Consider the following 26968-nt stretch of genomic DNA (forward strand, 5'->3'; position numbering starts at 1 on the left):
CACGTGCGCTTTCAGGTAAGAAGGCTGGTATGGGCTTCCTTCGTGAGTATCGACAGACCCAAGTGGGTAACGCTGGGCAATGCAGCAAACAAACAGGTGGATTATTCCGCATTCATATGACCGGCTGCATGCGTCCAGTCGTCATTCAACCAAGCAATAATCTATGCAGTCTCAATAAATGGATTAGAGTTAATGTGACGGCGTACTTAATGTGGTTGCTCCTATTGATGTAATTTCTGTTTGATAACACAGAGCAAACAAGGAAAATGAGAATATGTTGCAGCGGATGTTCCGAGAGACTTGAGATCCACACGTTTCACCCAAAAGGATCACTTTCAATGACAGACGACGTAGAAAGCAAAGCTGCATATCCCAAAATGATCATACGTTAGGTGGTCAGGTGCGGTGAGTAATCGGAGACCAACCAGCATCTTCACCAATGTTGAATATTAATACGAACAGTCTCGAAGTATACTCGAAAGATAGGAAGTGCTGGTAGGTGTACTCCTTATGAGCTCTTCGACGATAGTCAAAGATAGAAACAGGCAAGAAAACTATGTACAGTTAAGGCTACTAAAGCTACGAACTGACATCAGTCAGTTAATCTGTTACAAGTAGCTGCCTCAGCCACTATAGTTGTTAAGTCAACATCATGCCCTCAGCAGCTTTTATATAACAACGCAACAACTCACACGAGTGACACGATACTACCAGCAGCATTTAGGGCAGAAAAACAGAAAGCAGTTAACCACAGTATTACCCAAACTGACGACTACATGCCCGGAAACCGATGGCCCCTTGGGAAAATATCACACGTATATTTTAACCTTGGAAAATAAACAGTCGCAGTGGAAAATTAACCATAAAATGGACCATAAACATGAGCCACTACCAGTCGCCACACCTAAAGTCCTGTTCAGATCCAGATTTCAGATATGAGGAAGGCCGCACGGAAGCGTATTTAATAATGTTTACCAGCTTGTCTTACCCTGATGTGAAGAGCCCTACGTTACTCAAACTCCATGGGAATGTTCGGAATTGGAACCAACGGAAAGCCTACTACCAATGAAAGGCAGTTTTCGGCGGGAGACACGAGCAGCATAAAGTCCGTGTGATACTGAAAATAGACATTCAACTCTTTTTGCGTGCTCCACAGATGGATTAGCCTCACCTTGGATCCAAAAAGCTGCACTATTTCAACTCGACGGATTTACGCTTTTGTTACTCTTTCTACAAGCGATACTAAATTGATCCACGGTAGAGAACGTACCCTCTTGAAAGAAGCGAGAGAAATGAAACACCTCTTAGGCCTCTTTCACCTGGCTAGTGAAAAGTCTACTGTTCTTTAGTGTTCCTGGCGAGAGGAGGCAGAATGTGATGAAAGTAGTCACTTCAAACGCGGTCTGTGCTTAGACATACAGTAAACTTGAGATATACTGGCGAATCAACGGAATGTATGTGCACACTCGTCTTCGAAGTCTCTCCAACCCTGGGCCGAAAGATTGACTTTTGTGTTGGATAGATAAACTCAAATAAGAACCAAGGTCTTGAATTGAAATCTCCGTTCTCCATGCCTAGCTATTCGGTTCCTTGCATGCAAAATCAGTTGCTATGAGCATGGCATTTCTCAAGTTCGAGATCCTGTTGGTCCGCTGAATCTACTCAAATTCTGTGTCCGTCTAACTTTCAGTTGTAGTAATATCAGCGCAGTACTCGTCCTATACTACGACCTCCACTGAACAAGCGTATTTCCCAATGTTTCAGACGGACAAATAGTTTATATCCTGTTTTGAAGTGTAGAGCCGTGTAGTTCTCTCAAAAAAGAGACATGTACAAGTGGCGTCGTTAGATCGAAAAAAGTAGTGCGTTTCGGATAGTGAACTTAAGAACATGAAAAATGGAAAGACTGCCCAATCAATACGTCAAGAACTGCCCATTCAGCAGTCTTGATTTTTGCTAAATACTGACTTCAACGAACAATATTTTCACTTACACAAAGTTATCCAAACCACTCAGAAGCGCGCGTAGCACGTATCCTACGCTGAATTCAAAGAGAGGAGTTGGGTAGCATCTATGGAGACCATATCACAGAGCAAGGAAATATCAGGCTGATCAGCGACTCAGTTAAAAACCTGAAGTAATCAACAAACTACCTAGAAGCACATCTTGAAAAAACAAAAGGAACGTAGAGTAACTCCTTTTTTGAGGAGCACTGACTTTCTATGCCATTCTCCCCACTGTTCAATGGAATTTATCGCACGCTTGGGGGACTTCAACAAGTGGCATGCTAGTCCCGTTTAAGACGTCTCAGTAAAGTCGTCCCACAGCTTAGAATACACGGATAAGTGTGTTTTCCTCGGAAATAAGTTTCCGCCTTGAGTTGTTCGTTCCCTATGGTTCTTCGCAGGCACTCGTGGACCGGACGTGGTATTTGATGAGCTAAATTAGAGTGAAAAAGCGCGACTATCTTGGATACGTTAATAACAAGGCATCAGAAGCGAGAGTAAAAGCTCACTTTACACAGAATTTTTGAATAGTTAACATCTAAAGTAAACTAACACTGCGAATCTGTTACATGGTTTCCAAACCAACCCTCCATCGGACAGAGGAGTGGTGTTTTGAAACAGTTGACCAGATACTAACTGCATGTTTCATCATAATTACACACCGTTACACGGGTAGTTGTGCATACTTTTAGTCCAGTGATAGCCGCCATCCTTCATTATCAGAGGAGCCAAAGACGGACTTCATGGATGATTGATGCAATCGAACGGTACAGTTGCCAGTCGACCGACTTCCTCGAAGGGCTCTTTTCGCACAACCATGTGAAGGGTGGAGGAGAGCCAGAGGCGGTCAAACAATGACTTGGCAGCGAAGTATGAAAGCAATTACCAGCAAACTCAGCTGCGCTGGTCACTGCCGTCTTCCTGGATGGGGACCCCGAGACGGGCCACATCAATGGCTAGAGACATTGTCAGATATGGCCCAGTCGCGTCCTCAATGGCGCTCGTGCATCCAAGCTATTGCCTTCAATGCGTAGTTCCTTTCCCAACCAACCCCCACTTGACAGCCCACTGTACCTATCCCCCCCAAAAAAACATCGGTGAACGAAACTGCGGGTACAGTGTCTTTCTGTGCGAAACATATTAGCTTTCTGACAGCATCCTCTTGGTCTGGGAATCATAATCAAAGAAGACCTGAGCTACCGTAGGTACGTGGATGGCTGATGGTCATCATACTGAAATGGACTAAACCGAAGACCGTCAAGCTGGTAACTACGTAAATCGTCATTTAAATAACTTGGAATTGCTTGCACATTTGCCCTTCGTAAGTGCGAACTCAGAGAAAAAACTCACGTTCCAACTGCTGTCAGGGTGGCGTGACACTCTCAGAATCATGTAGTGTCTAGTCACTCAAATCCGAATGGCTGATTCAAAGAAAACAGTATATGCAGTGGTCGTCGGTATGACTGCATGCCTCATTGGTTTCCCAAAACACTCGTGATAATACAATAACGTAACACAGCAACTATGGTCTGGCTGTTCCATTGGTTTCAGGCAATTGGGTGCGGGAGCTGAGAATGCATGGGCGCAAAGTACGGTCATGTTCCTGTAGCTAACCTCGGTCAAACATTAAAAGCCCACAAAAATTGTTGACTACCTTGAGGTTTTCGAGGTGATTTCGTGAAACAGGGAAATTTGTCAAGAATTGACAATGTGGTCGTTTTGGTTTTACCACTGGTCACTAGCATATCTTTATTCAGAAAGGCGTGATACACTGGTGCACAGTGCCGTCCACAACAAAGTAGGGATATTAAGAGACGATTGTGTTATGAGGATACAAAACTGGCTACAGTTCAACTGCAGAGAGAGAGAAAACAGTGGATACAAACAGCCTTGAATTTCTGGCACTCATGAGGGGACAATAGATACGTTATGAAGAAACTATCGCTCAGTGTAGCTTAAATCCATAAAGTGGACAGATAGGAACAAACAGTCACGCGACTGACGATAGACTACATGTAGAGTTCGAGTGACTTCTACTGGGCTCCACACTAATACGACAATTTCCGGTAATCGATGCAATGAAGGAAAGTGACCGCCTATAATAGTATTTTTACGCATGATCGCCATGCAAAGTGCGAATCCAAAAGCGCGTTAGAACAATTCATTTTAGAGAATGAAACGATTTATCCGGTGCCATGGAAAATAACACAAAAAAGTGACTGAAGTCAAATGCAAATAGGATTGAAGTCCAAGTCTCGAAAGTATAAATACAGATTGGTGCAAATTCCACCAGTAGATATGGTTTCAGTTTCCGTGATGTGCGTGCTTCCCCTTTAGCCGTTCTATTAATTGTTTAGTCCAAAGTTCTTCCGGAATCTCTCTGGCCCAATCCGGGAAACCACTTGGAGGTAACGAGAACCTTGACATGCAAGCGCGTATCTCTTGGACCTTTTCTGTCAAAAACGAAAAAGCGTTGAGTGCGATATCAGTATGTAGATTTCCCTACACCTGATAAACATTGAGTGTAGGTTAGCCAAAATGAATTACAGCAGGCTATGGATGACTCCACGCAAACAGACGATAGCGTGCATTCTTGAGGCAGATATGGTTTACTCATTCAATACGAGTGGGTCCCGATGGTTCAAGATGACGGCATTGGCAACGGACTGAGTATCAGTTTAAGACGATGCTGGTGAAAAGCAAGCGAAATCCCAAGACAGACTAGCGACGGCCATTTGAATCGCAGTTGTTTGCCAACGATGACTGCGGTGGACTGGCGTCCGTTTCTTGTCATATCGAATCATGCCGACAGACCCACGTAGGGTTTGTGTTAGGCCACATGCGCAACCAGGTGAAGGTGCTGTACTCGACATAAATTCGAGGAATAAGTTTCACAGCGAATCTAAATGATGGTCCATAAGTGTCAGCTCTTATGGAGAAGAATGAACGGTTGGAACTTCTAATAAACGCTAAAGATGATCTATTATCCTGCACCACTGATAAAACACATATGCGGCTAGCTGGTTCGGTCAGCGTAAAGTTTGGTTGGTAGGAGATTGTCACTTCGGGCCTAACATTTCAAAATGCCCAGATTCGTAAGTACGAATAGTAAATACAACACAAAAAAATCAATTAAACATGACAATATAGTGCGCTACTTAAATAAACTCAAATAATAAGAATGCAAAACAAAGATATATGTCAGCAACTGAGCTTCGTTTACACTAGCAACAAGACAAACCTTCACTCAACCCAAGCCACCATTTTACTGGTGTGCTAGGTTCAAATTACCCGTCAATCTGGAGAGCCTCTGCTATCTGTTCAACGCTGGCTGAATCCATAGCCAATAACAAAACATCCTTAGTGCGCCTTTCTCCTTACGTTTGTTCCTTAGGTCAATGACTACGGATAAATTCAAGAGGTTCCCTTCCAGTAACCAGGAAAATTAGCTGCCTATACTTTTGCTTGGGCAGTAACAGATGAAAGCCCTAGGTTCACACTTAATAGAGGCAATGTGGCAACCGGAGTCTGAAACTGAGATGAAGTACGGGATATAGAAAAGAAAACTTTTACGGCGAACATATAGTCGAAAGCAGGGTAAAGAACTCGGTATCTAACGCTGACCGTCCTCCTAATATAATGGTCTTAGAGCCTGAGCAACAAAATGCGAAACGTGCTGCATGTGGGGACACCACACTTGCGCGGCTATCACTGGAGTTGTGCATGGGTGATCACACACTATTTGTAAATTAAAATCGATTGATCATAGCCATGCGTGTTGAGCATTCCAAAAGTAAAAGAGGGTAAGGATGTGGTCACGCATACAGACTGTAAGAATAAACCACCAGCGTACGTAGGGCCAACCACAGAGCTGTTATTGTCTCACAAGTTCAGCACGCACTATGGTTCTCGTGGTAGAATGCAAACTGTACTCAAGAAGCTTGGGAAACAAAATTTGGTTGCGTATCAAGCAACAACAGATGACAGATAACTGAAAAAGGTCTTAATAAGGGAATAAGAGTTAACGCAGAATATGCGGCAGGACATGAATCCAGAAACTATCAATACGACATAGTAACGAAACGCCAGAATATTCTCCAGCGCTCCCCGATAGGCCATACAGGTGCCATTCACTCCTGTAGTCACGTTCGTCTTGCACCATCCGACGCCCATAGGAGAATAAATGCGCCTCCTGGTTGCACAACAAATCCTATGCGCTCAGTAGTACTTGACATTCATTACAGCGCATATTTTCAGGCACCCACCTGCATATTTCGAGACAAAAAGGTTCCCTGGCTGCTGGCATCTCCCATGTTATACTTTCAAAAGTACAAGTTGCTTAACTCGTTGATTGACTGATCGGAACTTTAAATGGCTCTCGCTACGCTACCCACCGGTGGGAACGGTAAGTCTGTAAGCAGCCGGTTCTGTATGGGTAACCACTAGGATCCACAAGTGTGAGTAGTAAGTGGAGGTAAATGATGGAAGAATGACATCGTGAAAGGACGCCAGGGTCAGCCTGGGACAGAATTTCCCCTTCAGGTCCATGATGAACAAGGCGATTAGCAGGAGGGTGAAAATATACCGACTACTCACCACTATCCATTGTTATGCGGTCGTCAGATGAGCGCTCGGTCCTGTTCCACAAAGTGGTTTGAGTAGAATCAGGCAAGGGGTCAGTGTATAGTGACGCGTCCTGAAAACGGGTAATATAGAAGTGACAATAGAAGTGTAAACAAGACAGTCGAAAGACACATGGAACAGAAGGACCTACGATTTCACCAGAAGAAAGTTGAGACAGTTAATTTAACGTCAGTGAGGTGAAGTATATGTGTCCGCCTTTTAATTCCCAACACAGCTACATTGGCCTGTTTTTTTCCAACCAACCAAAGTAACAGAGGTGTGTGCAAGACGTAAGAATTTAAGCGCATAAATCTGTTAAAGCATCATTTCGGAAAAGATGAGGAGACGAACAATCGAGGGATAGTGCTAATAAGGCTATTGGATTCCATCGGCTTTAACTCTCTGACCAAGGTGAGCAGTCTCTGCCCGTTGATTTCCAGCATACAAAGTGCATTCAGATGATAAACGATACTTATTTTAGCCCACATAAGGAGCAGATAAAGCACAACTCTATGATGTTGTTGCAACCGAATCCCAGCTTCCCAAGGTATGTGTCATTTTCGAGAGCCGGTAAGTACATTGTGAATGTGATTTTTGATAAAACGGGTGTTTTGCAGTCTTGTGTTGAAGCACTGCTTGTTTTAGTTTCAATAGCTTACCATCCAAATTGAGGGCAGGTTCCTTTCCTTATCAGCAAGGTCGTTGTGAGCTAGGACAAAGAAAGACTGTACACCATCTAGAGTTATTACGTTGCAGATATAACAAATCTAAGGACAGTCCGTAGTTCGGGTATCGTGCAGCGAGCAGATGTATCTCTGTCCTATGATATGAGGTTGAAACAACTTTCAAGTGTACAGAAAGTGGATATCGTATTTCTGTGAAGCCGATCATCCGTAATGGACACAAGCACTAAAACAACCACCTAACAATACGTCAGAGATAAGGTGGGTCGGTTTGAAGAAAGCATATTGTTCACCGTATTTTCAGCTTCACAGTGAGTTATCAAATTAGGACATCGTGCCAGTGCGTTACCGACGCAAACTCATTCAGCTAGAAAATCAACAGTCGTAGGGATGCCATTAATGCAGTGCAGTTGAAGGATTTTTGCCCATGCCGGACTACGTTCGACGTTTTGCCTCTGATTCATCTAGGAGTTTTAGCAATCAGCACGTGAGGAGTTGAGAAAATCCGTAAGTACGGTATGTTCCTTATTGAGAAGCATATGTAACAGTATCTCAACATTCTACCCCTTGCAATATCCGTGAATAGAGGACGGTCGATAAATTCTCAAAACAACACATGAAATCCAAGAAACTGACAGTTCATCAGGTAACTGTTTGTTTGCTGAACGTGAAGAGGAGAACTGCAAACGCTTCGTTACTAATCGAGAAGACAGCACCAATGACACTCTAGTAATAATAACAGTTCAGATGTAACATCCTTCCAGTGTCAAGTTGCCATGGCACGAGGGCTGGGATATTGCCAAGTTGCCCAAGCCTAGACAAGGGAAATCGAGATGCAGAGGTCGGGTTCGAACCATGGACCTTCCAGTCAGCAAATTTGCACTTTAACCACTGAGGCATCTCGCCCCTGCAGTACATCACGAAGAAACGTCCCGATCAATAAGAATTCAGCAAAATGATACGTGGGCAATGCTTATTTTTTAAAGATATCGGTAATCAAGAAGTTAGTCAGCTCATATTTAAGGGAGAGGGCCGTTCAAAAGTTATTTCAAAGCAAATTTTGCAAAATTCTGTTAAGTCGCGCAAGTAAATTTCCATATTGGCACTCCATTGGTTTTGAAGTGAGATTGCCCACACCACTAGGCCTTCAATCGCAGGTCATTCATAAAAGTTCGAACCTCTGTTATGATCAGAGGATCCTTAACTAAACACGTGATCCATCTGAAAAGTTGTCTCAACGACCGACTTGCTTCACTTACTCCAGCTCCACCACAAAGTTCAAAATCAGATCGTTGAAGCTGAGCAAGGAGAAGCTGATCAACATCCAAGTCCATGATACTACCGCTTGCCTCTGCAACGGGATCTGGAGAATTGGTAGTCTCAATTTCTTCTCGATGCACGGTCAAGTGTTCCGTATAAGTAATGACCTGCTCATCTCCATCGCTTTCATTATCTCCAGCATCCAGTGTATGAAGGACTTCACTACCTAGTGGCACATAGCCAACTAAGACTGGTGGTGCATCCTCTGTCTCTTCTTCGGCGTAGTCACCACTCGTGTGCCACTGATCAGGAGACAGTTGCTGTCCCGAATCACCATCTTGACCCAAGGAAGGTGAATCGGCGCGTCGGCAGGAAACCATCATCAAACTCCGCCTAAAATGAAAGTATGTGGATGGTGTAGAAAAACCATTCTATCAGTCTCTGAATAACTACTGAGAAGAAAGACCAGAAGGGATCAGAATGTATTAACTACATATATCGAGGCTATACACAAACACAAAAGCTAAGGCTGTTGTGATGAATAATTGGTCGCCGATTCAACGTTATTGAATTCATAGTTGTTCCAAATCTGGTAGAACAGGGGACGACAGTTGACCTCGGCCTTCAATTTTCCACACAAAAGAAAGCAGCCAGACATCTTGCGATGGAGTGAATAACTCTCTTCTGGAGGAGGGGTAAGGCGGTGTTCGATCATGACGGGGATAAGACGGTTGATTCGACGAGTCGTAGACTGATGACCGAAATCGAATGGAACAGGAGAGGCGAATGCTTCGCCTAGGATACTAACTGCATCCACATGAGCTTGTAACATTACCTGCGAGAAAAAACAAGGCACAGTACACAAAAGACATTCAGAGGGTTGGGAGGCAAGTCGTGAAGAGATGAAATTGTTACTAACAAACCACGTGCGGGAACTTTCATAAAAGCGGCTTGACTTTAGCGAGTATACACTCATTTGCAAACTAGTTTAGTTTTTCGAGAGACTCACCTGGAATCCAGCTGCATCTCCCGGTTTTGATGTTTCCAGGCAACTGAATGTGGTGCACCAGGCCACCTCATTTTTCAGTCGCTACGATATTCAAGATATCGCGATACACATATATATTTTTGTAATGCACTAGTCATAACGTTGCTGAAAACTCCTCGACAACCCATGACCGGTTTCGCCCTTCTTGGGGCTCATCAGGTAGGCGCAGTTCCCGAGTTTCCGTCAACCTTATGTTGACTTTCCCTTAACATTAATGCAATGCTGTCGCACTCGGTTATCATCTGGGTCGATGCAGTATGCATAACCAACAAAAATGGATACGATTGATGGGTGACGAATCAACCAACCCAGATTTTCAAATATTCACCAAGTACAGGAGGTCGAGGCCAAGTCACCCAAACACAAATCCACGATGCCCTTGACTGGGGAACAAGAATTACGGCAGTTGCCTTAACTGCTTGATTTTGAAGTGGTATTTGTAGGACTTCAGTGTGTAGTTGGTAGTGAAACAGCTATGATTTCACTTTCACAAGTCGATTGATGCAGCTGTTCACTACTGACGTAGAGTTGATACTGGTGACCGTAACGTGTGTGCCAAAATTTACTGGGCTTTTCGCCTCAAAAGAGGTGGGCATCTTACCCATTTTCCTGGCCCTGAATTTGTGGAGCTGTCTACTTCACTTATGCAAATAAACACAGGTGTTCCCACAAGCTTCCAGTCTTATGTAGTGATTTTTCTGTTGCAGAGGTCTCGCGCTCGTGTGTAGAGTGCACTTCAATCTTGTAGATTGTTTGGAATGAGTTCCAACATCTCACAGTGGTTACGATTAGACAACCCCATAAAAATCCACAACTAAGGCCCAGTGAATACCGTGAATCGGTATAATACCGTTTCAGTCTCACTAAACTGAGACAAAGTGAGCGGATTAAGCCAGTCGTACCACAAACAAGTTCCAATAATTTGAGGTGACGATGATGAAGCAGTGAAAATCCAAAAATCCCTCTTTGAAAGTTGGAGACCTTCCTACAAAGGGATTTCAAGTGTTTTAACAACTGCATATGGGTGAGAGACGGCAATGCTGTCCCTCCGAGAAGGTAATTCACAGACTCTAGTTGGATATTCTTTTCACTCTCAACCGTGAGGCGTGTACATACGTGCGGTAGTTCTGGTCACCACGGTCTCTGGCCACCGATAAGAGACGAACATGCACTAACGAAGACAATGAGGACAGAAAATCTACAGAGCGAGTGAAACAACGTTGTCGGTTTCATGATTGGATCCAGTCACCCAGTCACCGACTGGTAAACCAACTGGTGACTCCAGATTCGTGCGCCGAACTCATCAAGGCTGATATATGTGTGATGTAACTAGTGAAAAGCACTCCAGACCTCAGTACTTCTTGAACTGTATGTATGTGCTGGAGTACGACGTCCAAATTTGCGCGTGCAAAACACATGACGAATGACAGTATGGCCCCGGAGAGACTTTTTGTGGTCCCACCCAATTTCCGGAGAAAAGAGAACTCCAGATTGACAAGGTTTGAGCACATTGGTTACGCAGATCACTTAGAATCCATCCCATCAATATCAAAGTGGACATTAACTGCTTTTTAGAAATACTTTAGACGGCTCTCAGTAAACTAATGCACCCATAAGTGATGGTGTATGGAGTAATTATTGACAAATTTTCTGGATTTGGGTCGTCTGGTGATCCGTGAATTCGTACACATGAACCAGCGAGAGACCCAGCTAGACGAACTCACACAGTTGTTCTGGAACGTCAGATATGCTTGTTCTCTAGCTGGCGATGATATTCAAGTTGGTTATCTACAGTCCCATTTGCCGCGCTGTTCTGAAGAAGAGATATCAATCAATTAACGAGACGCCAAATGAAGGAGGAATTTTCTCCAGGAATAGCCGCACATTGGACGAGTGGACGGTGAAGCGGCTACCAACCATATACAGTTGCTTTCTGGTTACCTATATCCAACCACAATCGTTCGAAGAATCATTTTCTGGTTTCATTTCTAACAATGAGTCATTTGTGAGAACGTCCTTCAATTAAAATCAAGCGGTTTCGTTTAGTCATGTCTCCCGTCACGAATGCCCCAGCATAACAATGCACACAACTCGGTCGTGGCCATGACGTTAGATCTCAGTGTGCACCGTTTCAAGCCGCTGTGACCTTTGGTGCACTTTGGGACGCGGAATACCAAGCCAAGATGTTACACATCCATAATACATATTCATGTCGATAACAAATGACAGAACACAAGGATGTCCGTAGTTCGAAACGCGATCAACTCATTAAGTGTCACGTCACAAATAGTAGATTCTGAAACGCCTTACTCAATCACCCAGTCAGGTTATCAGCAAAAAACCATGTACCGAGGACTCATCGGTTCCAGGTGCGAAAGTTTCGGTCGCCGGAAAATGGGAGCGTGGGAGACATCACAAAACAATGGAGGCGATGACATGATTAGTTAGTTCGGGAAAAGTAGATTTTGGTGATTAATCTGATTTTTTTGGTAGAATGATGATTTGACAAATGTATACAACATACTAAGTCGATTTCGATTCATGGATTTTAATTTACCCCCCAAAAGCGGTCCACGGTCAAAAGACTTGAGCACTTCCGCTCTGTGCAGAACGAGAATGGCATATTAGCAATTTAAAGATGAAATCCAGTGTTTGGTTTGCCAACTGGTACGTCACACTGTGGAACAGAAACTAACCTTGCTCTCGTAGCCTGTCAGAAAACCCAGTTCTCGGGAATAATGCAGAATACCCTCGCGGTCGCCTTCGGCTGCACAGTGAATCAGACGAATATACACATCGATGAATGTCTTTTTGAATTCTCTGGAAGCTCCAAAGTCCAGGAGAACAATCTACACAGGTGAATATGGGATGGCGGAGAGAAATGAAACGGGAGCTGTAGGAGTGAAGCAGAAAAAAGTAGGGGAAAAACAGATAATTAGTTGGCAACCAAGAAACCGCAGTCACAGGAAGCCAGAAAACCGGGGCCCATCGAAACCCTCAAGGGACACTTATCACGCATCAACGTCATGTGGGAGGATGAACCGGTTCGTTTGTTGCCGTTTTCACAACATTCGAGCCTTTATTCGAAACTCTTCCTGCTGTCTTTGATGGTATCCATATCGTGGCTATGCGTTAGGCGGTCGAATAGAGAGGATCTCTAGAGAGTGAGGTTGTTCTCCCGGAAGGTTCACCACATGCGTTCCTCAAAGTGAAGGCACCTTCTGAGAAAAGGTACAGTCTACCCCGTGATGGTCTTCATTCGAAGGGATTATGTGGTTGGGTGAGAGGACTAGACGAAAACCAGAAGTTGCATTCGCAGACCTCTGAAAATTCAGTGGGACAACGACAACTCGAAACGAGAAAATAAACAACACACTCAGTAACACACTACCCAAGTTACATTCTTGAGTACGTGCTCTTTTTCTCTCTCCCTCATGGGAATTGAGTAAGTTCGGGCTTTTCAGGATAGTGCTGGAAAGAGCATTCACAAGACAGTTGTCCAGCATAAAATTCCAGTCGCAATTGAACTTGATTATTTTGAAATGAAATCGCAACTGCAAAGAGAACACACCGGGACAGGAGCCTGAGGCGTCAGTCGTTTGCCTCCTACATTGGGTCCGCTTACAAAACAAACCAGCAAAAAAGGCCAATCAAAACACCGAGGAATATCACACCCGAAACAATGCTGCAAGGTCGGAAAGCGCAGCGGTAGGTATCAACATTGTTAATCGCGGGGTGAAGGGTGTCAGTTCGTGGATTAAGTGATCGTCGTGAACCGACGTGGAAATGAGAATGGACCTAGGGTAGTATACCACAAACGCGACCAGTTTTCAGGGTATGCGCGCGCAATCTGTTTCCCCTCACTTCGATTTGGAGGATGGATACTCTCTCCATACACCCTTGCATGAAGACTCAATTAAAATGAACGATATCAATACTCTATTGGGTATGTTTGTGCACAGATTTTGCCGTTTGGTTTGAGCGTGCTTTCCTCCATTTTTAGTCATCTATAGAAGGGACAAAAATAATGAAGCCTATCAAGACGGTAGTAGCATCCATGACAAAACCAGGAACGTTTATCGAGTCGTTTTCGTCAATCTTATTCCACAATTTTGAAAGGAATGTTGGGATGCATATGGCTCATGCAAAGCCATAATGTTGTCGTTCTAAAACTTGGTCCCCTAACAGTATTTATAACTCTCGAACACGGGGTAATTTGGTTGAACACAGACGGTTACGTATGTGAGGAAGTGATGTGCTCACTGGTTAAACGGTCACTCCTGTGTGTCAGCCCATATCTCCTAGTTTGCTACTGTATCTGTCGTAAATTAACCAACAACAGATCCCAAACTGTGCCGGCCAACACTCTTCGGAAAACAAAGGCGGCGCCAGTCACTTCTGACTAGCGAAGAGTCCCGTGTGGAAGTAAATGTGGCAACTGGTTATCTAAAAGCTGAGAACTTTAGTCCCGTTTTCGCTGCTCGTTGGAATGAAATTACCATACTACTACATTGTGAGAAACTTTGGCGATAATGACTCACTTTCCCGGATTTCGGATTGTACAAAAAGTTAGACCAGTTAGGGTCAGTCTGCATTGTCCGGAAAACAAACAGCTCTTTCAGACACAAGCGGAGCACCTGTTCACCAATCTGTCACACAAAAAAAAACAAGTGAGAACAATTTGGAAAGAAGATCGCCCAGCCACTGCACTCTCTCGGTATTATGTTACCATACAACACAAAGGAAAAAAGAGAATTAAAAGGTACAGTGCAACGATGGATGGCATTGAGTGATTGTTGGTAATGGCTATCAGAAAGTAATCACAATTTACAATAGTATCACTTTGACCGACTGATGTGAAAAGTGAGAAATTTATGGGACTACCTCAGGATGCCATTGAGAGATTTTAATGACGATTCCAGGCGTTTTCACCTCGAAAACCTCACAAATCACTTTGCTATATTTTGATCACAGCAAGGATAACGTTGTAACGCATGCCTCCAAAGCAATACAGTCATCGAACCCGTTTTAGGTCCATATGCGTATGCAGCTTAACACATCGATGTGCTAGTATACTCTACGGGATCTCAATCGGATGGAGATCAACAGTACAAGTTGGCTGGTCCAGCATCTTCACAAGGTGGAATCGCATACACATTTGGATGAAGTGGGAGGCGTGAAATACAGGGTTATCTTGTTCCAACATCTCACCTTCCAATATTACCATGCGAACTGGTGGCAATATTAGATATTTCTGTGCAGAGATGTACGCATCACCCTCTCGGTTACTCGTCAATAATGCTAACCCGTACAGCTGTAGTACCTGTAACGTTTCCATGTCTAACCAATCGACACTAAATCTCTTCTGACCACTAGCGATGACAGATAGCTCGAGATAGCTCTGGGGTTCGAAGCCAACCTCAGCCTCTCGAGAGCTTCTGTCTAGATCTGGGCAACCTGGCAGTATTCAGCACTCGTGGCATGGCAGCTATGCGCCGAAATTGTGTTTGTTTTATATTTCGAGGTGATACAGTTCTATTGCTTACTTAGAGAGACAGAAGTCTGCGTTCAAGACAATAAGTCTAGGGCGGCTCAGACGCGTCACAGTTTAGAATTCTTGTCAACGGGCCGTACACCCAAACAGCAATGCGAATTACTCTTTTCATCTGACCGAGCTTGAAGTCTTCGCATGAAGCGAGCTGATGAAAAGCTGAGGCGTACATCCATAAACTAGAATATCTGATGTGATCATTGGTTGCTGGACGATAGGATGTTGAAAAGGATAGCACTGTCTCACTTCATCCAGCGCTGGATTCTATTCCGTCTGGTAAAGACGTTGGATTAGCCAACTTGCGCTATTGATTTCCACCCGATCGAGATTCCATGGATTATACTATCGCGATGAGTCTACAAAGCGGTTATGAATCCAAAACTTAGCTGGTAGAAATGGAGAAGCGCAGGTGACTTATGGGAGTATTGTAAGGTACCGGAAATATCACCGAAGGTTCCTTCAGCGAGACAATACCATGAAGTAGTCCTGTTGCGACCTTTTCTCGCCTTTTGGCGCTTTTACATCAGTTGTAAATTCTGCAACTGACTTCTGTCGGAATTCGCCACCTAGCGACCAAAAATCACTCAGTTCCGTCTAGAAAGAGTGAGACAGTAGTGACACACATGAGTAGTTCTATAATTTTATTGGGAAGTGCCCAAAGATGATCAAATCTGAAAAGATGTCAGAAATAAAAAGTGGTAAACAGGTCACCTGTTAAATTAAAATTTGTCAATCAATTCGGAGTCAACCTAGTTGAGAGTCAAATGATGCATTACACCAGGTGCTCCATCAGAGATGAGGCCTTAGTGGTCCCGATATATAAGTACCGAGACATCCAGGTGAGATTTGAAAACACACGTTCGATCACAGTAACTGAAGTCGAAAATGACCCATTCTTATAATGACATCCCGCTACGTCCGAAATAGGAAAAGGCATGGACTATGGACACATGAAGTATACAGGAGGCGGTCCAGAAGTGGAGGCGCTGGCCTGCCCAGCTTAATGGCGTTGAGAAGTTCTCCCGTTCTCATTGAATGTGAAATGGGGAAACAACTTCGCAGTGAAGACGAAAGTTATAAAGTACAAGGACCATTGGCTACGTGACCTCTCCAAACATTCCAGTATTATTCACCATTGTTAAATACAGTCCTGGGGTCCCCAAATCAGATAAATGGAAATTACCACAGCAACTAGGTTTCTTAGTCAGGACTATCAAGCTTGGTTGTCAAGACATATAACGATCCATTGTGTATACAGCTGACCGAAAAAGGCTCTGGAGCAGGCCTCCTGGCCTGACAACCGCAACCTACGTAAAGTGATTAGTACATCTCTCGTGCGTGAGTTACTTCTTCCGAAAGCGAACTGATTTGCCTCGACGTCGTTGATCCGATGTTTAACCATGACCCACATACTGCCCTAGAAACGTACAGTAATCACTTCTGGGCACACCGACGATTTCTGCAATGCATAAAACAGTTCCAACCACATTGGAGAAGACTAGACTATTCCGGATAGACAAACTGGTTTCGTAGCGCCCAAAGCCCTTGACATGAGGTGAAAACCATCTAGGCGCAGCATGCAGACAGCTACGAGACCGGTATTTAAATATTTTTAAAACGGTACATCCCAACAGCAAAGCACAAACCTACCTGTGCAGTCGGCCGTTGCTTTGCCTACTGAATAATAAATTACTAAGAATAGTATACAAACTAGCCCAACCATATAGCCCGGTGTCTGACATCACGGATTCCTGTTTCGCCGGTCCAGAGGTAAATCGGAGCATGTGCGTCTTCAAGACGACCAGAGACTCGTATTGGGAGCCCAACACACGTTCTTCATCAAAGACATAAAAAGACACCAGTTATTACTTTTCATGAGTCACGAAAGATCGTTTAAAAGTTGAAAATTTTTGCCGCAGTTACCCTCGATCCTCCTCACACATAGACCCATAAATTTAATCAGCGTGATACCACTAACTCACAGAGCGCAACTTGCGGAACCACTTGGCGGAGCGACAGTAAGTAGGCCCATTTGGAAAGCTGTCTTACATACAAAAAGATGATAAACGAACTGGACATAGTAACTACATGCACAGATTAAAAGCGAAGACGTTGGCACCAAGGTAGCATACCCAATTTCTGACATCTTGTGGCAATGTACAACAATCATCCAGCACTAGACCCTCCATGAATTCGGCTGTGAGCACACGGTCTGTGGTTAACTCATCAACGATAGCAGGCACCTGAAACACGGGATCATCGGCCAACAACGAGGCAAACTGTTTGCAATAGGAGGCTTCGCGTATGTAGTTGCATTCCTCCCTTAGTTCCCGAGTTGCAACATTGGCCGCCTGTTCGGCAAAGAGACCACGCGGTAAGATGTCGAATCGGTTCAAGAGTGTCATCAGGTTCTTAATGTCTGCATCGATGCTGTCCGCCACGCCAGGATACTGGATCTTCATTGCGACTACCCTGAGTTGTGGTTGAAAAACAACCGGTTACTTCACATGTGGTTACGAAATCTTCAATTTTTAATAAAGAAGTTTAGTTTAGTACTCAATTAAGGTGAACAGCCGAGACATCCTTCACGGCTTACTAACAAGGAGTGCGTATATCACACGATTTCAATGGGGATTCGAACCCATAACCTTCTATGTCAGAGTCGAAGGCGCATTTGGTCAACAAGGTGGAGGACGTTCGCAGGTACATACGTGACTCCCAGAGGTCCGAGATACTAACCACATTTGAGTTACATTAGAACAACTGGAATTTCCAATCAGAGACCTGCGTTACCAAAGTTCCACTGGAAAACCATTGAGCTTGAAGACTAAATTGAGTCCGACCGAATACATACAACTTTCATCTCAAGCACTCCCTCCCTCATGTGGTGGTTCCGTTGAAGCTGCAGTTCAAGTTTTACGATTGGTATATGTTTGCACTCATCAACATGCAGAAGGAGGAGCAATGCAGTATGTTCAAACCATCGAACCAGTAACCTGGAAGTCTGATACCCCATCGTACACACGCAAAACTCGAGTCAGTCACAGCGAAGTCAAGTAAATGCACTGCTTGTTGAAGGATTCATATAAGCGACGAGCATTGGTAGGAAAATTCTACTACCTTATTGATACAGTTCCTTTAATAGAGGCAGAGTTAGACAGATACGTTTAAAAATGTGGGTTTTACTCTGCTCCGGAATATGTCATTTTCGCCAAGACCTGATGACTGCGAATGGCAAGCGGACAATGTTCAGAAAGATTGGTGTTCACAGTGTGCAGGTCTACACACTGATACACCACCTGACCATGGCACACCGCATCGCTAAACCACAATGCGCTGATGGTTGGTGACGAAACGTTTGAGAAGCTCAGCAAACAAGTCAACCAGCAAACGCACAATCTGTGCTATCCACTTTCTCCTCTGATCAGTTCTACCTCCCCTAGCTAACTAGGCTTGCTAACAGCGTCCTAGCAAGTGTCACCCGTGACACTATTACAGCTCGTTTGTTCTCGCAACCAGGCCAGTTTAACCTCTTTTAGCCTATTGGATACGTTATCAGTAGTTGGACCATAGATATGATGTGAGGAGCCGATTGGCAGGTGACTACATGATGTGGGGATGAGTGTGAGTGAATAAAACTGTTGACGCAGTAATCGCGGCCGAACGGTGGCTGTTGCAAACGTTCCATCATCAATGCTTTGTGTACCGGGGCGGAGGTGCGAGTTGGTGTTAGTGCATTCAGTAGTGGTAAGCGCGAATTTGTGTTTGTGAAAGTGAAGTGACCTTCGATTACGGATGGTTGGTCCAGTGAGCAACCTAAGTGACGGATTGTTCACCCATCTGATTGGTCGACATTTGGGTGACCTTTGAACTTTATCTCCGTTTCATACTGTGACTTTGGGCAGCTTACATTGCGGTTGATCCTGTCGTCTGAGCTGTTTGACCGCAAACACGCACACAAACTCGCGCATTCCACTACTCGACGAACAATCGTCAACTCACAACCCCACTCCACTTCACAACGCATTGATGGTGTCGCGTCAATAGGTAACAAAACTTTTGCACCGAAACTACAAAGCTAACTGGAGAATTCAACTAGCCTCCAGCTACTATTAGACATTAGTAAGGTCCGCACTGATGACATTTCCTAGAGCGCATGGATCAGCTGCACACCGCATCTCGTTTTTTAAGCACGGATTGACTTTACCAAGTCTCCATTGAATCCAGATATCAATAAATATTAGATTACAGCTCAGGGTCCGTTTACGCTTGTCAATTACAAAGATGCTAGCTTTAAAAGCCATGCCTGCTAATACTGTTAGATTACGGTGACGTCAACGAAACCAACATCCTTCATACCTACTTGATAGCCAGCCTAAACCTTCCAATGGCACGGCGGCTAGGTACCGAAAGGGTGTTACAGCTGAATGATGGTTTTCACTTTACTATATATTTTACAATCCCAGAACTAAACTGCCCAAAAGTCTAGACCGTGCATGAAAAAAACGCTACAGATGCTATGATCACTGTAGCATCCATATACAGTTTTTAGCCAACGATGAGGACGATGCATGGTTCTGTGTGATATAATAATCGTTCGGCTGCAACACTCCGGTGCCACCCGAGAGAAGTTCGAGTGGGAGATACTGCCAGAGTTGCAGAGCCTAGACAGGAGCATTCTGGATGCCGGGATCGGGTTCGAACCAGGAACATTCCAGTCAGTAATTTCGTGTCTTAACCACTGAGCTGCCAACTATCTTCATTGCAGGTAAGTGGTATACTTGCTATTATAATAGAAGCGCATAATAGCGACCCACTCAAAGCGGTTGGAACAACGGAAAGCACAACATGAGAGTAGAAAAAATGCACATTGAAACTGGCCCGACTGGAGAACTTGACTATGGGTACCCGAGAGGTTATGAGGCAGAGAGTGGTTACCGCGACCATGTCCACAGCAATCATTCGACCAGCCATTCAAAGTCCAGCCAGTTAATCGTCTGCTAGGCTGGGCACATTGTCTACCACCGTCGTGTGGTTGACAGAGCACGTATTGGTGAAGAGGTCATCGAATTGAAAGCTGCAGTTGGTTTATTAGCTATTGGAATCCAAAAGGTGTTACGTTAGGGTTTGACGAAATTCTATCAGGTTTTCTTGAAAGAAAACTGTCTGAAAGCCCTTCGACAGCCTACGACCGGTTCGGCTTTTCTTGGGGTAGGCACAATCCCTGAGTTTCCGTCAACCTTATGTGCTACTTGCTATGCTACCCACAATTAAAAAGGTTGTCTCTGGCACTCAGTGATGAATACGACTCACTATTCCTCGGTTATGATGTAACGAAATCCCGAGAAACCAGGTCTGTTAGGACGGTTGTTGCCGAAACAAACCCGTGACATCGTCACTATACGATTAATTGACAAATACGCTTATGAAGTACTCGGCGCAGACCATAACGCACGCGGTTGGAAAAGTCGGGTAATCGGTTCAATTCAGTCGGGTATTTCAATCATAAACTGTGTACGCTGACAGTGCAAGATGAGGGAGGGGACTGAAAATGAGACGAACACGGGAGTAAATGGCCGCCACGACATTAACCTCACAGTCGGCAAAAATCGTGCTGTAAGTCCTTCCCTTTACTGAGGGGTTAATTTTAGGTAGCTGTTACAAGGGCTTTTGTTAACAAAACTACAAGGCCTGTGAAAGCCTTTGCATTTACAATGGGGTAAGACTACCTACATAAGTGAACTTTCCAACCACTTCCAGAGTCTCGAACGTTTTGACCATGTTTAATGTCACATTCACCCGGTTTGGATGCAAGACTCTAGAAGCGCACACCTGCACAATCCGGTCACTAAATTCTTCCCTCTGGGAAAATGGAAATTCTAGGGGTTTTCCACCAATAAGTTTGAATTACACTGAACTTTGAAGATAATAATGGACAACCCTGAAGAACACCGTTTTTGTAATGTGGACCCTCGAGCGTCCACAGATAATATAAATAACTGTGATGAAGATCTCCGGTACACATTTAAAGGAAAGCAGCCTAATCAAATGCGCTGGAAGCCGCCTCTAAATCTAGGATGATACATGGTGATTGTCTGTATTAGAAGTTACTGATGAACAACAACAGGACTGATGCATTCGCAATCAGAACAAAATCCTGCTTGGTCCTCAGGATATCCTCTCATGAGTGCTGATTGATGCTACTCGTTGGCAGCCTAGAAGAGAAGGCAACTAAACTGATTCTCCGATAATGCCCCTATTCGGTTCTGGTGCCTTTGTGATTGAAAAAGGGGCCTGCCACTCTTTGAACACTTCCGTCAATGTGGATCCATAGCTCTTCAAAATGACTTCATGGACTCGTAGTCTTTTTGGCCCAGCACTACTCGTGAATTAAAGTAACTTTCGAGCGGAAATAATTGCTACCAGATATAAGTTTTTCAGCCTTTTCCATCCACTATTTCTCTCGAGCATTCTTGCGGTTGTGATCCAATCGCCACCTGAAGATTCGTCTTATTGTGCCGCCTTATTCACTACAAGGCATCGATTTCTTGGTTTCAATGAGGGCTGTAGAGATTCAGCCTGCGTTGGGTCTCGGCTTTGTTTTCGAAAGCCACTTTTTATTGACATGTATAAAACCTTTTGCTTGGTTGACAAGCCTGATTTATATTTGAGCTGTTGGTGGTGGGTATTCTTGGTAGATGCATCCATCAGGAACTCAACATTAAGTCAATGAGCAGATAGACAACAGGGTACCAATTGTTCGAAAAACATATGATGGTCTTAGACGAACGATTGACAGCGATGTCTGATTCGGGGAGTAGATCTTGCGAAATCACGAGTGACTTTCAGAGACACAGTATGCGCCAACATTCAGCGTGCAGTATGTGTAATTAAGGACTGTCTGCTGGCCTGTTTTATGGAATGCTAGCAACTGGTAGTGAAGTGGGAGACTCAAGAACAGCAAGGACTGCACCAGCAAGGGAACATTTAGGGACGGGAAATGACGGGTCTGTTGTTCTACGCTGCACGGGGGCTATTACTTCCTGGCCATAAGAAGGATTTAGGTGAGACACTCAGGCGCCACTGAGCTGCTGATCCTGACGAAATCCCACCTGTTCTTCTCAAAGATGAAGTTGAAATCCTTATTCGGTGCTTGTCTAACTCAAGTGCATCCATCTTGAAGAAAAAGACCGTCCCAACGAAATGGGTTGGGTCGATAATGGCGCCCATTTTCAAACCGAGTGCCCGCAGTGTGACGATCATGGAGAAATTAGCCTAACTACCGTTGCAACTAGACTATGCGCCGCTTGTTCTAGGTAGTCCTATGAACATGCGTGAAGAGGGGACCTGACAACTACACGCATGGATCCAGCCGGGAAGGGACTATGAAGACCACGCCCTCACAGTCCGTTATGTGTTAGGGTAACGGCATATCTATAGGCGCCCGACAAACTTGTTTCTTGGCTTCAAGAGTGGGTTCGATTCCGTAGACTAATTGGTAGTTCCCGAGACGCTTGCACAACAGGGTATACCCCATAATTTCGTGAATATCGTGCGCAGTTTGTGATCACATATTGTGGGCGTGAGTGTATGGGAGTCCCTCCAAAAGCTTTCCTACAATCAGCGATGCACGACAAGGATGTCCACTTCCTCGTCATTGCTCAGATAATGAGATACTGGAATGCTTCCAAAACTCTGGGGATCAGATTTCTCTGAGCGAGAACCTTGGCGATCTGGAATATATGGACTACGCTTTCTAAAAAATAGCCGGAAGTGCAAACATTAATTGAAAAGTTGACCAAGGTCACCCAGGCCTTCGCGGCATGTGCTTCGCTCCCACAAAGTGGAAAGTCATGCTGCAGGTCTAATAGTCTTTCAACATGCAGCTGAGGATTCAAGGAGTAATACTGGAGGCTGTGGAACAGTACACGTATTTCGGAAATTGCACTGGCTCTGAAGGTAATGTGACAGACGAAGTGAACGTATGAATCTCGAAGGCCGGAATGACATCTACAAATTTGCGGCACTTGTTGTGTCAAAAAGGCATCTCAGCGAATTCGAAAGGCGCATGTAACAGACTAAGGTAAGGTATTGCGGTACGGCTGAAATACATGGTCACTCCGGCAGGGCGATCTGAGACATTCAGGTCGTTGACTACCGATGTCCCAGTACTATAGCTAGAATCAGCTGGAACCAGTGAATTCGCAATAAGCTGAACGAAAGACGGGTTTTTCGGTTAAGCAAAGGATGGTGTTCTCAAGAATGCACTCAGGACTTCAAGCTGAGGTGGCTGAGCCATGTTTTGTGCATACCGGGTTACCGCTTGGCAAGATGGGCACTGTTTTCCGTACCAATTTGAAGTGGCCGGAACCTTGATTGAACGGAATGTGACAAGGGAGAAGGGAATGAAGGATATTACGGAAAGTTTGGGTGCCGTTAGTGCTGTTCGTCATCCAAAGTGGGGGTCATGTGACCTTCCTCGTGCTGGGCTGGAGACGCTGAACGATATGGTGGCTAACCGATGTCAGTTTCTATCCAGATTGTCTGAATGGTAGAGGTGTAGATACCTCGGACGTGTGTGATGGATTAACCCTAGGTTTCCGGCGCCATTTCTTTCTTTACATTATAAGGCTTTATTCAAATAAGTCGATATGGCTATGCAACAGTGAAGTACTAGCGTTCTTATCTGGCGTTGCTGTCACTGATGATGATTCTTTGAAGTAATAGTCTTAGCCGTAAGAGAACGAGTGTAAGGATCGTTTTTTGCGGGGGCCTTCTGCTAGCCCTCATGACTTATCCCTGCCTAGTCCGGACGCGCACGGAGTAAGATATAGGAATCGTATAAATATTGCTATGTATGATAGATGCCTTTGGAGGTGCATAAGATACCATTTTCCATTGTCCAAGATAGTCTCACGTTTTTAATCACATGCAGTTTCCTTGTCTTTCTGGGGGTTGGTGTAACCTGGGGAAGATAAGCCTTTCTCAACCGTCGGGACTGAGAACATGTACTCATTTTGAGTACCCTCTCCACAGTCTCTGACCTCAAAGTCTATCCCACAAGGCAATGTAGAGGGGCCGACCCAAACCGAACGTGCAGGGAGTAAGGCATGGAAGTCTGGCTCATAACACTATTGCACACATGAAGTGCTTTCTGAGCGGGTTCAGAGTCTTTTACCCAAAAGTTTTCTGATCGCAGTGAACAAGATACCTGGGCGACCGGAACGTGTGGTTTTCAAGGCCGGTCTTTCCTCGGGAGGATAAACCACACCTGTTTCTATAGATATGGGTATGATGTTCGTCTGGGGGGAAACGCCTTACCACTCTCACAATCCCATCGCAACAGTATGACTGAACACGCAAACCACCTCATAATACGAAGTAATGCAGTGTGTATAACCGCTGCTCTTAGTTGGACTCCTCCCCAGCATGGCTGAATTCCAAGGAACTGTGCTCCAAAACGTGTAGACAGCAGGAACACTGAAGAGGTGAAAGCACGCATCTCTTTCGAAAGGGACAATGAACACAGCTTATTAGCACGAGTTAATTTCCGAGCTACCGTCCTCTCGCGCGAGTTGTACTTTATAAGAGCGGTAGGATGTTGAAAAACCGAAGCCTAAAGAAGCTATTCCCTCTTGTCCTGATTCCCCTCATAAGGAGAATCACCGCACCCTTTAATAGAATCAACTGTCATATATCAAGCGGTAAGATCAACGTATCGTTCTCACCCACTGAACGTCACAACGCTTCACTAGCGTTTCAGGAGTGCAACTTATTACTGGTTGGATGGAGAATTTCTTTTGAACAACAAGTAAATTCAGTACACGAAGTGGGAAAGTGCTCGGACTTTGAATCGGGTAAATAATATCAGTGTAATCACAATTGTGCTGTAATCTTACCTGCCATCACTAAGTACAGCACGATGCACTTGACCGATGCTAGCTGCGGCGAACGGGCGCTCATCGAATTTCGCCACAAGACTGGACCAGTTCGAACCGAGTGATGCAGTGATTACTTTGTGCATCTGCTTCGCCGGCATAAAATCAGCCGCTTGCCTGACTCTCTCAAAAATTTTCTGAACTTTGGGATGGATAGTATTTTCATCTGCAGTCGAAAAACAACCGCATAAAAATGTGAGGAAGGACGTCAAGGTTGTAGAGTCTCGGTAGGTGACCACTACATGATATCACTAGAATACCTCATTCAATAGTGAATCTATACAACGTCAATCGCATAAAGTCCAAGAAGTATACGTATAATTCGTTTCTGCATATAACTTGTCGCTACAACTGATCGTCTGACTGCTGGTTACCTAGTATGAGTACGGTCACGTGATCGACTGGTAATTTTCCTCACGCAGTGGTTTGGTGCCACGGCATGTTAATACACCTGTACCAAGGTCAACGCAACAGATAACAATGAGACAGACTGGACTAGACAAGCATGCGCTAAGGGATGTTTCTCATGTATATGGATAAATACCGCTTGAAAGTATGTCTTCAGTAAAATCCCAAATTATTCTGACAAAGATTCCTCGTTCTGACAAGTTCCGAGAAGGAATTTCGTCACCATGTACACAATCATTACGACCACACCATTACGCCACCCAATGTAAAACAAAAAACCTACTTGTAATTTAAACGGAAAATTATTGACAGAATAGAAGTACAGTGATTCCCCTTGGTTTTCGGTCCGTTCACCGAGCATGGAAGTTCGATTGTAGACGTTTCGTCATTAATCGAGGTGACATCATCAGTACGGGGTTGGGTGAGTGATTGCCCATTGGATAGAATACTCACACCAGCAAACGTGTGGAATTCTCTCTAAGAGGAATTTGGTGTTCTTGATAAGCCTTCACTAAATCCTAAGCACTCAACAATGTCACACGAGCAGTAGAATGCTCTCTAAGAGGAATTTGATAAGACTTCACTAAATCCTAAGCACTCAACAATGTATACGGAGTTTTTTCTTGTCTTGGTTCACTCCAGTATCCCACCATACATCAAGCTTAGCGACTTCAGCCTGCCTGTTCCAGGTAAACTCACTTGGCGAAAACAAAACTGACAGATGATGCTGACTGGTTCGGTGCCACATTAGTAGACATTTCACATTAGTATCTATTCCATTCGGTACACCAAAAGGGCTATTTGAAGGCCTCGAATTAAAAAGCGACCAAAGAACTGAGAGAAATGGAACACATGCTATACCTCTAACCTGACAAGGGGTCATTATGAAGATAGATGACTACCTAAGGAAAATGGACAGTATCTTATCATATACTCGGGGATTCAGTGGTGATAACATCCCGGAAAATAACTCATTGGACCAGACAACTACAAATTCCGAAGCCCCATTGTTGATTTACACAGGCGGAATGCCAGGAAGTCATAGGAATTATGATTCAAAGTAGGCGCGATGTCTTAAAAAGACATCATCATCATCATCAACGACAGCATGACATCATTGCTCAATACCAATGCTTAACTGCCGTACAGCCATGACTTATTTGAAAGCCTTATTGCAAAGAAAAGAATAAAGGTGGATGGGGGAGGGACTTGGTGCTAGCTTAACACAATCATTCCGAGGTGCCTACACCTCCAGACATTCATTCACGCAATCTGGACAGAAACTGACAAGAACGCCACTGACATCGGTTGGCAGCCATATCTTGTAGTGTCTCCAACCAGGCACAGTGAGGATCACGCGGTCCCCATCCTGGAAGGTGAGTAGCACCGACAGCACCCAAGCGTTTCGTGATCTCCTTCATACTCCTCTGCCAGGTCATGGGTTGGCCACC

At 44.5% G+C, this 26968-nt stretch overlaps 2 protein-coding genes across 2 annotated transcripts in view; one reads left to right on the plus strand and one right to left on the minus strand.

The window, feature by feature from the left end:
- Positions 1 to 3870: 3870 nt before the first annotated feature.
- T265_02364 (hypothetical protein) overlaps positions 3871 to 26968 on the minus strand; it is a gene marked incomplete at both ends in the record, with an annotated part of 31857 nt that continues 8759 nt past the window's right edge. The window contains 8 exons of the mRNA XM_009166578.1: positions 3871 to 4459; positions 6603 to 6702; positions 8572 to 9407; positions 9582 to 9662; positions 12317 to 12469; positions 14162 to 14269; positions 17304 to 17643; positions 25071 to 25275. Of these exons, the coding sequence (XP_009164842.1) occupies positions 9096 to 9407; positions 9582 to 9662; positions 12317 to 12469; positions 14162 to 14269; positions 17304 to 17643; positions 25071 to 25275 (1199 nt within the window). The remainder of the gene's footprint in view (positions 4460 to 6602; positions 6703 to 8571; positions 9408 to 9581; positions 9663 to 12316; positions 12470 to 14161; positions 14270 to 17303; positions 17644 to 25070; positions 25276 to 26968) is intronic.
- Positions 26773 to 26968, plus strand: part of T265_12988 (hypothetical protein) — a gene marked incomplete at both ends in the record, with an annotated part of 7678 nt that continues 7482 nt past the window's right edge. Inside the window, one exon of the mRNA XM_009166602.1 lies at positions 26773 to 26893. Within this exon, the coding sequence (XP_009164866.1) occupies positions 26773 to 26893 (121 nt within the window). The remainder of the gene's footprint in view (positions 26894 to 26968) is intronic.

Source organism: Opisthorchis viverrini, assembly GCF_000715545.1.
Source record: "Opisthorchis viverrini unplaced genomic scaffold opera_v5_28, whole genome shotgun sequence".
NCBI classification, from domain to species: Eukaryota; Metazoa; Platyhelminthes; class Trematoda; order Opisthorchiida; family Opisthorchiidae; genus Opisthorchis; species Opisthorchis viverrini.